Below are 11,376 nucleotides of genomic sequence, written 5' to 3'. Positions count from 1 at the left end.
TTCTTTCTCTCTCTCTTTCTCTCTCTCTCTCTCTCTCTCTCTTTCTTTCTTTCTTTCTCTTTCTCTCTCTCTCTCTCTCCCTCCCTCCCTCCTTCCTCCCTTCTTCCTTTCTCTCTCTCTGTGTGTGTGTGTATGTGTGTGTGTGTGTGTACACACACATATGTGTATATGCGTGTTGCTGGGGATGGAACCCAGGAACCCAGGGCCTTGGGCATACTAGGCATGTGCCCTACCACTGAACCACAATCCCAGTCCCACCCACAAGTTTCTCCCTGCCACACCCACTCTCATTTTCTTGAGACAAGGTCTCCCTATAGCCCCAGCTAGCCTAGAACTATGTAGACTAGACTGGCTTGCCTGCCTCAGCTGGGAGCCTGGCTCTGATAGTGTTTTTTGTTTGTTTGTTTGTTTTTTTGAAGTAGGACTCATGTAGCCCAGGCTGGGCCTGAAACTTTATATATAGGAGGGAATGACCTTGAATTTCTGTCCCCCCTGCCTCCACCTCCTAAGTTACAGGTGTACATCACCACACCTGGTTTAAAGTATGCTGGGGACAGAACCCAGTGCCTCCTGCATGTGAGGCAAGCACTTTACTGGTCAAGTGAGCTATACTCACAGACCCACAGCCTTTTAATATGTAAAGAAGTCTAAGAAAATTGAACCTGGAACTACAATGACACCTCAGGTATCTTTGTTTTGAACTCTGAATTTATCAACTCGGAGTGGTGATACCTGTTTATCTTGTTCTACACAGAAACTCTTAACTGGTAGTGTGACTCTGAAGACTGGGAAGAATAAATGCTTTGAAGACCACCTGAGAGAGCATGCACAAGCTGTTCTTCAAAGTCATGCTCTTAGGAAAGACCTGATCCAGTCTAAATACAGCCCTCTGGAAGATGAGAGAAAGTAGAGGGGCAAGTGAGGCACTGAACAGGAGGACTGCAAGTCTGAGGCCAGCCTGTCAGTCAACTTAGCGAGACGTTGCTGAACATGAAACATGGCTGGGGTGTAAGCTCAGTGGTAGAATGCTTCTCTAGCATGCACAGGGCCCTGGGTTGGATCGTCAGTGTTTCACCCATAGTTTTTGAGTACTATCTTGCTTTTACTTATAAATGAAACCAACTAAAAAACATTTAAATTAAGGTCACAAATGTTTGTGCTTTGCCTTATTTTCCAAAATATAAAACAAGTATTTTCTTTTTATGCTGGGGGTCTGGGAGGTGTGCTAGGGATTGACCACAGGGCCTTGTACATGCTAAGCACACATTCTGTTGCTGAAGTATACACCCAGTCAAACCACACAGCACATTTTATGGACTGTTTGAACTTCTTCAAATCAAATCTGGAACATAGGAACATACAACAATGCTTTCTATGCGACAGGGAGCACCAGTCCTGAAAGCTGTATGGATCCACATACACAATACTGGCTAAATGTTCATTACAGGAGAACAATGAACAAATCTACAAATTCTCCAGAGCTGAAGGTTAGTAAGTGACAAAAGATCGAAGAATCTTAGACCTGAGAAGTCCGTTACAGATTGTTACCTCATTAGGCGATTAAGACTTAGCAAACGGTTTGAGTGACTTGCTCAGCCCCAGAAGCAAGAGATCCAGACCTCGGGCTCTTCCCTCATCCTGCACTCCCTCCGTTCCAGTGCACTGATTCCCTGGAATCATGCCTTTTGCTTTGGTCAAAGGAACCACTATAGGGAAATGGTTATTACATGAAAATAAAGTGCAAAAAAGTAAAAAATGCCAAATACCTTTTGTTCACTAAGATAGTGGTTGTGTTTGCTCAGGTGGAGTGCAGAGAAACACACAGCATTCTAACTCAGAAGCAGGGTGCTAAAGAACGCCCCTACATGGACACTCACACTGCTAAGAGCTGTGCACTGCAGTATCAACAGCGCACTAAAAATCTTCACAGAAAGAAAAAGCTGGTGAAGTGGCAGGAGGGTCACAAAACCTAGGAGGAAGAAGGAACTGCTATGTTCCAAAGTCAAGGAGTTGGTACACCATATTTCTTTTGTATTTGGCCCCTCCATCAGAATCACCAGAAGTAAGTATTGGTGATCCTAAATGGCATTCTGTGTAAACCTGAGTCCTCCCTCACAAGTTACACTTTTAAAGAACAGAGAAAAGGAGACATAAAACTCTGCAAATAGGAGCTAACAGCCAAAGAAGCAGCCTTAATCCAGGAAACAGATGAAAACTTTAGAAGTGTGATCAGTTTGTTTAGAGTTGCAAGGGGAGACAGAACATATAAAGAAACAGTACTTATAAGGAAGTCTTAGAGATTAAGAATTCAGTGGATGATCTGAGTAGCTTAGCTCGCATGATTGACGCGCGAGAGAATGATCAAGAGGATGTAGTGAAAGGACTAAGGATACAGCTCAACTGTCCAAGGAGATAATTGATAAAGAACTAAAGAACAGCTAAGAGCTAGAGAAGACAGGCTGCAAAGCTCCAACGTTAGAGTGATAGGAATCCCAGAAAACGATGACAAAGAGAATGGAGCAAAGGACATAATTAAATAAATTATTGAAGAAAACTCTCTAGAGTTTAAGGATTCGGGTCTTGAGATTATCAGTGCTCATCAAATACCCAATATAGTTGATGAACACGGACTCACTCATAGATACATCCTGGTGAAGTTTTGTGATTCTAATGATAAACAGAAAATCCTAAAAGCTTCTAGAGAGAAAAGAAATAACCTACAGAAGAACAAGAATCCGAATGACAGCTGACTTATCACCAGGCACCGTAGATGCTAGAAGTCAGTGGGCCAGAATCACAGAGATTCTGCCAAAAAAAAAAAAAGCTTTAAACTATGACTCCTTTATCCAGCCAAACCGGCATTCAATTTTAAGGGTACAACTAACACATTTTTTGATATTGAAGAATTCAACAAGTTTATTTCTGATATACTCTTTGGAAGAATTGTTGGACAACACGCTTATAGCAAGTATATTGCTAAAAGTATATATTTCCACCAAAATACATACAAAAAAATCAAGTAAAATTGGACAATGAACCTTCACGTCTCTCTCCAGAGGGTGATAGCTAGCAGTTTATTAAAAAGATGATGGGAAGGCTGTTATTACCTAAATGTTGGTCAACTTAAAGAACGTCTTTGAAAGTTTTATGTTTTAACCATCTACCCAGCATAGGACTATCTTATTGTATTACTGAGGGGCTGGAGGAATCTTGTCACCATAACTATACGGGGGAGAAATACTTTTAATAAAAGCCACAGCAGTAAAGTTAGAATATACAAACTACACAGACAGAGTCAACAGAAGGGAATTTCATTACTTTATCACGTCAAGATGGGAATTTTTATATTAAAACTTAAGTTTGAATGCTTAAAGAATAAAGCCTTCTCAGAAACGTGTTTTGGGCTAATGTTCTCTAAAGTCAGTGGTCACTCAGCACCTCCTTTAACACTCAGCCCTATAGACTCTGCTGTGCAATGAACTACAGTCTAATGTTTGCAATCTTACTAGAATTTAACCTTTGGAAGTGCAGGGACCACAGCTCTGCTGTTTATCAAGGTAGCTCGGTGTGAAGCTTCACCAGCCAAGCACGGAACACTGCTTCTCTAGTTATCTTTGTGAGTTTTTTGAGACAAGGTCTCACTCTACAGGCCAGGGCATCCTCACACCTGTAGTGATCTTTCTGCCTTGGTCTCCTGAGTGGTGAGATACAGGCATGAGCCACTGCGCTTGGCCTGTAGGTATTTTTCCACACCTGTATAATAGTGCTAAGTGTATATGTCCTACCCACTAAGTAGTCTGTGGGCTCTTTAGGGTTGCATCCTTGCTTAATTGTAGCTTCCTGGGTACCAACTTGCACACAACCTGTGTTGAACTATTCAGCTGATATTAATGACTTACAATTCTTGATTGTGTCACAATAAGGATGTGACAAATTACATAGCTGTGCTATTTGAAGTACACTACCATTGACTTCATTAAATACTACAACTTCCAATCCTCAAATCATCTCACTTCTTCCCCGAACTTTTCGATGTTCAGTCCTATGACTAAGCATCTTCTTCCTGTCTATTCATATGGTTTCTGAAATTCTGCCTCTTCCAGGCTGCCTTTCAACACAAAGGAACAAGATGTGTTAAAAGCCACCCAAAACAGAGTGTTAAAATGTGTAGACTTTTGTGACTTATTTTCTCATTAACATAATCCTTATAAATGAGGTAGTGACTAACAAGTTTCTTCAGCTCAAACGTAGGTTCTATATGTTTGCCTCCATTAACTCCTAAATAAATCCAATCTGCTAATGGTTTGCTAAACAACTGAAACAAGTAAGGAACTGCTCATACACAGCGACCACAACAAACAGCTGAATTTTAAAACCAATTCATACTTGTATGTGACCTACTTCTTAAAGGTGTCTTTTGTTCAAGGTAACAAGCATTAAACTGATTAATACTTCATGTCCTCTTTATTGCTAATATATGCTTAGAAGAAGCTGCAGGTGACTGAAAGAAATGGAAAGCTTTGAGAGGAAGGAGAGACAAAGGATTCAGAAGTCAGTATAAACTAGATAGCCCATGCCTTTAATTCCAGCAAAGGAGACAGATCTCTGGGAGTTCAAGGCCAGCCTGGTCTAAACAGCAAGTTACAGGCTAACCAGTGTGACACAGTGAGACTATCTCAAAAAACAAGGCATGGCCAGGCATGGTGGCACGTGCTTTTAATCCCAGCACTTGGGAGGCAGAGACAGGCAGATCTCTGAGTTCAAGGCCAGCCTGCTCTACACACACCAAGTTCCAGGCCAGCTGGGGATACAGGGAGACCCTGTCTCAAAAAAAGCAAAGCAAAACAAACCAACAAAAGACATAGGCAGTCTCTAATAACCATGTGCCAGGTCCACCATAATCAAACAGAAAGTCCTGTGCACTGACAACTGCTGAACCTCTAGTTTGTAGATCAGAAAAGGTGAGGCCCTCCTCAGAGATGAAGAGATGACTGCCATGGAAAACTAGTGTCACTTTTATCATCTCATCGTCCTGCTGATGAGACAAAAGAAATGGACTAGGTCATGCGTAGAAATGGACTAGGTCGAGCGTGTGTCAGGAGATTAGAATGGCGAGGTCTGGCAATTTTACTACTCAGGTCTAGACTTTAGTCTGTCTTAAAAACAAAACCACCTTTTTAAAGATTCTTTTTTTGTTTGTTTTTGTTTTTTTGAGACAGGGTTTCCCTGTAGCCCCAGCTGGCCTGAAACTCACTATGTAGACCAGGCTGGCCTTGAATTCAGAGACCCGCCTGTCTCTGCCTCTCAAGTGCTGGGATTAAAGGCGTGCGCCACCACGCCTGGCTAAGATTCTTATTTTGTAATTATGTAGTATGTGCATCTGTATGTGGGCATGTATGAATGAGTGCAGGTGCCTGAGGCTAGAGGCACAGGATCCCCTGAAAGAGCAGTATGTGCTCTTAACTGCCGGGCCACCTCTCCAGCCTAGAGCCTGCCTTTTAAAGGTTTCTGCTAAATATAGTTTTTTCACATTTTATCAAGTACCTGTACCCACAATTTTCACCTTCAAATTTCACATGTAAGATAAACAATTAAGTGTAGAACTGATGATCCATTCAAGAGGAAGTGAGATGTTGCAAAACTGATGACTATTCTTGTTGTTAGGTGACCCAAGATAAACCTAAGATAAACCACTGAACTTTTCTTCTCAAAAATGAAAAGAGCAAGCCAGGAGTGGTGGCGCACGCCTTTAATCCCAACACTTGGCCAGCCTAGTCTACATAGGGAGTTCCAGGCCAGCTGGGGCTACAGAGAGACCCTGTCCCCAAAAGACCCCCCTGTCCCCTGAAAAGCAGTGTATTCTCCTGTCTCCAAGTCCTCTTTCCTACAGGGCTAGAGAGATGTCTCAGCACAGTTAAGAGCACATGCTGCTCTTGCAGAGGACCTGGGTTCACTTCCCAGCACCACATATAAATTGACAATTCTCTGTAACTCTGGTTTGAGGGGATCCAATGCCCTCTTTTGGCCTCTTCTGGTACCTGACACACATGTGGTACACATATAGACATATAGGCAAAACACTCATATACATAAACAAAAACAAAAACTTGACCCATATACATATGGGTCATATACACACACATACCTTTTGTTTTGTTTGGGAAGCATAAAGGCTTTAAAAACAAAATAAAACAAACCACCCCCTCAGAATCTAAATATTTTTATTGTACCTAGTTTAACAGACCCAAATATTCTTTGTTTTGACCACTTTTATTACTCATCAAACAGCCAGAAAGGCACCTGGCATTTCCGAGTCCTAAATTAAAAATCACACTTGTTACTAGAACTGCAGCAGGACAGACTTTGTCTTGGACAACATTTTAATCTACTTTCCTCTTCTTTTGAGACAAGAGTCCTGCTATGCAGCCCAGGCTGTTCTTGAACTTCCCCCAAAGACTCTCTGCCTCAGCCTCCTAAGTGCTGGAATTTCTGGTATGACCCTGATTTAGTTGTACTTTCTACAATAAATAATGGATTTCTCCTTTGTGAGTATATTGTTAATTCTAAAGTGGAAGTTCAGGCGGTGACTAGCCTGCAGATATGTTTTGTTTAAATCTACACCATGTGGTCCAAAAAGTATTTTATTTATTATTTTTATTATTTTTAATTTTTTTTTTTTTTTTGGTCTTTTTGAAGCAGGGTCTCCCTGTAGCCCCAGCTGTCCTGGAACTATGTAGACCAGGCTGGCCTCGAACTCACAGAGATCCGCCTGCCTCTGCCTCCCAAGTGCTGAGAGTACAGGCGTGCGCCACCACGCCTGGCTTATTATTTTTATTTTTATGTGCATGAGTGTTATGCCTGCATGTAGGTAAATGCACCCATGTGGTGCAGTGCCCGCAGAGAACAGAAGAGGCTGTTGGATCCCCTGGAACTGGAGTTTTGGGTAGTTGTTAGCTGCCATGTGGGTGCTGGGATTCAAACCCAGGTTTTCTGCAAGAACACTCAAGTGTTCTTAACCGCTGAGCCATCTCTCCAGCCCCAAGAGCACTGGCTACTCTTGCAGAGGACCCAGGTTCAAGTTCCAGCACCTACATGGCAACTGACCACTGTCTGGAACTACAGTTCCAGGGGATCTGACGCCCTCTCCTGACCTCCTTGGGTATTGTACAACATGGGTGCACTTACCTACACGTAGGCAATAGACTCACACACATAAAATAAGAATTTTTTTTTTTTTAAAAAAAGGACAGACTCAGGGCTAGAGAGATGGCTCAGTGGTTAAGAACACTGGCTGTTCTTGCAGAAGACACGGGTTTGAATCCCGACACCCACATGGCAGCTAACAACTGTCTGTAACTCCAGTTCCAGGGGATCCGACGGCCTCTTTTGTCCTTCTCGGTCATTGCACGACATGGGTGCACTTACCTACATGCAGGCAATACATGCATACACATAAAATAAAAATATTTTAAAAAAAGGACAGACTAGTATGCAGTTTCTAACTATTATAGTATTTCATATAAAAATCCAGATTTCTGGGTTCCCCTTCAAACTAGCAGTGTTGACTAGAATCCATTTTCAGGGATGATTAACTGGAGGTGGAGAGTTGCCTCTCTCCCTGGGCAGGTGCTCAGAAGATAAGGTTCTCATGACATCTGACTCACTGAGAACAACAGGGTGCTGGAATCGAGTTTCAACTCAGCCTGCCTGGATTCACATCCTGACTTTCCTACTTTACTACTGTATTTATATGATGGGGGCTATATCACCAAGTACTGGTACCCTCAGTTTCCTTGTGTGTAAAGTAAGAATGATATTGAACAAGGTTGAGGTGAGGATCAAGTGACTTACAGAACATGACAACACTCAGCAGAGTACCCAATACTATAGAGAGGACTCAATAAATGCTGGTTGTTACCTGCCTGACACTGTAGTATTAGATATTAAGAGTTCTCCCACCCTAATGGAACTGAAGATGTTTCTTTTCCTTCTATAAAGCTTAATTTAAAACTGAATTTACAGCTGGGTGTGGTGGTGCACGCCTTTAATCCCAGCACTCTGGAGGTAGAGGCAGGCAGATCTCTGTGAGTTCAAGGCCAGCATGGCCTACATAGTGAGTTCTAGGACAGCTGGGGCTACAGGGAGACCCTGTCTCAAAAAGATAAAATAAAATAAAACTGAATTTACAGTTCCCCCTCAGCATGCATACTAAATTTAAGAAATACATGTATATCACCTTTATGATCTTTCCCCATCCTTGTTATTGTAAAGCTCCATTAAATTTTTTTTTTTTTTCTAAGAAAAGCAAAGCATTAAAAGGATTGCTTTAGGGCCAGGAGATGGCTCAGTGGATAAAGGCGCTGAAAGTACAACCTGGGCAATCTGAGTTCACTCTCCCAATCATGCACACAAGTAACAATAATTTTTTTTTTTTTTTCTGTCTTTTTGAGACAGGGTCTCCCTGTAGCCCCAGCTGTCCTGGAACTCACGGCGTAGACCAAGCTGGCTTTAAACTCACTGAGATCCATCTGTCTCTGCCTCCCTGAGTGCTGGAAGTAAAGACGTGTGCCATCACCCAGCCTAAAAGAACCTTTTAAAGGTTTTTAAGAACCGTGGTGCACTCCTTGGCATTTTTTTCACCTTACAAGATATACTTGCATATTAAGCTCCTTCAGGGACAAAAACAACTCTGGCAGTGTGTGCATCCAAGTGACTTAAAAAAGTTGTTTATTATTTTTATTTTATGTGTATGTGTGTATTGCCTGCATGTATGTAAGTGCACCCATGTTGTGCAATGCCCATGGAGGACAGCAAGAACAGCCAGTGTTCTTAACCACTGAGCCATCTCTTCAGCCCCTAAATGACTTTAACACTTGTGTGTGGCTGAACTGCTGAAGGAATTTAAGGCCTTTGGCGTACTTTTTAGCAAGAGCAATGATGGAGCCCATTCACCAACAACCCATATTTAATGAGGCAAATCTAGCCTTGAATTCCAGCTTCTGGCTACTCCTAACTGTAACCTCCGGCAAATTACTTTCAGTCTAACTGTAACCGTGGGCAAATTACTTTCAGTCTCAGTTTCTTTACGTATAAAATGATACATAACCTTGCCTCTCACATAGCACAGGGTGTCAAAATGTTTGGGTCAAGGTATGTTCCCAGTTGAGGGGCTGGGGGATGTAGCGCAATAGTAGAGTATTTTGCTTGACGTGTGCAGCACCGCAAAATAAACACACATATACAAGCTAGTCCATGATAAATAGTTGGGCCACCGTCCAATACTTGACCTATTAGGCTATCCTGCACTTTATTTCTTCTTAATCAGGCCCAATACAAATGTCAGCATCTCATCCTAAGAATAAACAGCTTATTTCTCTGTTCCAGTAACTTGGATGACTATGACCATGCTTGACTTGGCCTAATTCGTTGAGAATATGCTCTCCTTGAGGACAGAGGTTCTTGCTCCATTACCTTTGCACTCTCCCTTTCCTGCTCCATCTTCCGACCAAAGACCAGGCACACTGCCATGATTTATAAACGATTTAACTACATAAATTGATCCGGCCACAGCAACAATGAAATCACATCCTCTGATCTAGCATGAATGTGAGAAATGACTAAACTAAGACGTTCCTTAGCGTCCCGAGAAAAGGCAAGGACTAAAACGGGGCGTTAACGTCCATGGGAAACAAGTGCCCATCTATCTCGAGCAGGGCTGGGAAGAATGGAGGCACTAGCAACCGGCTAGTGGGTCTCCCACTCCAGCAGGCCCAAGCTGGGCTGGGCAGGCAACCCGGATGCCCGCTGCAAGCCCGCAGGCCCCCTGAGGCCTAGGCAGGCTGCACCCGTGACTCAGCCCCTGGCGCCCGCCAACAGCCGGCCGGCCTCCCCTCACCTTGGCCAGCTTCTCGCACTCGGGCAGGCGCTGGTCCACCGTGGCGCTGTAGTCCACCTCCATCTTCACGATGCGCCCATCGGCCCGCTCCGAGCCGCCGTCCGCCATGGTACCTGCTTGACCGTCCCCGGCTGTCCCCCTGCTGTGGCCACCACTCGTCACTCACACCGGAAGTCGCCCGCGCACCCTCTCAGGCAGTGTGTCGGGAGCCAGCACGAAGGACCCCGCGAGGCCCTCTGCGCTGACCGCCAGGCAGGCACTGCCGCGGACAGCTCTAGGGGCGGGCCCTCTAAGGGGCGGGGCTCGCAGCTCCTGGGGGTTTTCGCGTCTGAGATTGAGCCGGACGTCCTAGTAGTCTTATGTCCTCTGCTTCAAACTGCGGTTTTTCAGAACCGTCGGTCGAGCCACTTTTCTCGGACCTCGGTTTTCTCATCTGTAAGTCAAGAGGCTAAAATCGAATCCGAAGACAAATCTAAGATTTTCTCTGGTTGAGAATCAGGCTTTGAGCTGCGGCATTTCTAGTTGCTCATAAGAAAAAATGTGGCGGCTCGTTAATTTAACATTAATTATATTGTTTAATATAACAGTGTATTTGTTTTCGATTTTACTCAGTTCACTGTGCCAATAAGAAGAATCACTAGAGGCAACAGGTCACATTTCTGAAAAAAAAGCAGTTATTATTTTGTGTGTGTGTGTGTGTGTGTGTGTGTGTGTGTGTGTACACACGTGTAGAGGACAGGACAATTTGCAGGAGTTGGTTCTGTCCTTCCACCCTGTGGTTCCTGGAGATACAAATGAGGTCTTCAAGCTTGGTGGCATGTACCTTTACCGACTGAGCCATCTAACCGGCCTGGAAATTGCAATTTAAAAAAATTACTATTTTTATTTTATGTGTATGAGTGCATATATTTAAGTATAATGCCCATACCGTGCAGTGCCTGAGGAGTTCAGAAGAGGGCATCGGATTCCCTGGAGCTAGAGTTGCAGTTGGTTGTTAGCCACCATGTGGGTGCTGGGAATCGAACCCGGGTTCTCTGCAAGAGCAGTCAGTGCTGTTAACCGAAGAGCCATATCTCCTAGTCGAAAAGTGGAAAATTTAAGGCCCATACAGATTTTATTTTGTTGTCATCTGTACCCTCTAAGTCCCTATGAAGTAATGTAGGATCGGAAAAAGAAAAAAAATCCAGAATCTTTGAAAAGGAAATGTGTGAGGTTGTATATGTCATGTCAAAAGTAGCTTGGGAGGCAAACGAGAGATGTTGGAGTATTTGTTATATTAATCATTCTCAATTTAATTAGTACCAATATGCATCCTGAATAGACTTTTCCTTATGCTTTATTGAAAATCATGGAAAATATTATCTGTCCATAAACATAACAGGGTAATATCATGGGTTTAAAGGAGAAGCAAAATTTTAAATAGCAAAATGGGCCCCAGGTTCATTCCCTTCAGCACCAAAAAAATATAAATATATATTTAA

General features: G+C 43.2%; 1 protein-coding gene and 1 long non-coding RNA gene across 2 annotated transcripts in view; one reads left to right on the top strand and one right to left on the bottom strand.

The window, feature by feature from the left end:
• Psmd12 (proteasome 26S subunit, non-ATPase 12) overlaps positions 1-10,104 on the bottom strand; it is a 28,258-nt gene extending 18,154 nt beyond the window's left edge. Inside the window, exon 1 of the mRNA XM_008843194.3 lies at positions 9,896-10,104. Coding sequence (XP_008841416.1) covers positions 9,896-10,003 — 108 coding nt within the window. The 5' untranslated portion in view covers positions 10,004-10,104. The remainder of the gene's footprint in view (positions 1-9,895) is intronic.
• Positions 10,105-10,214: 110 nt separating this feature from the next.
• Positions 10,215-11,376, top strand: part of LOC108491322 — an 8,231-nt gene continuing 7,069 nt past the window's right edge. The window contains exon 1 of the long non-coding RNA XR_001872690.2: positions 10,215-10,330. This is a non-coding gene — a long non-coding RNA (uncharacterized LOC108491322). The remainder of the gene's footprint in view (positions 10,331-11,376) is intronic.

The sequence above is a fragment of the Nannospalax galili genome, unplaced genomic scaffold (genome assembly GCF_000622305.1).
Source record: "Nannospalax galili isolate Female #2095 unplaced genomic scaffold, S.galili_v1.0 scaffold781, whole genome shotgun sequence".
In the NCBI taxonomy this organism is placed as follows: Eukaryota; Metazoa; Chordata; class Mammalia; order Rodentia; family Spalacidae; genus Nannospalax; species Nannospalax galili.
Note: the sequence above shows the minus strand (reverse complement) of the source record. Positions and strands in the feature narration are given on the sequence as shown.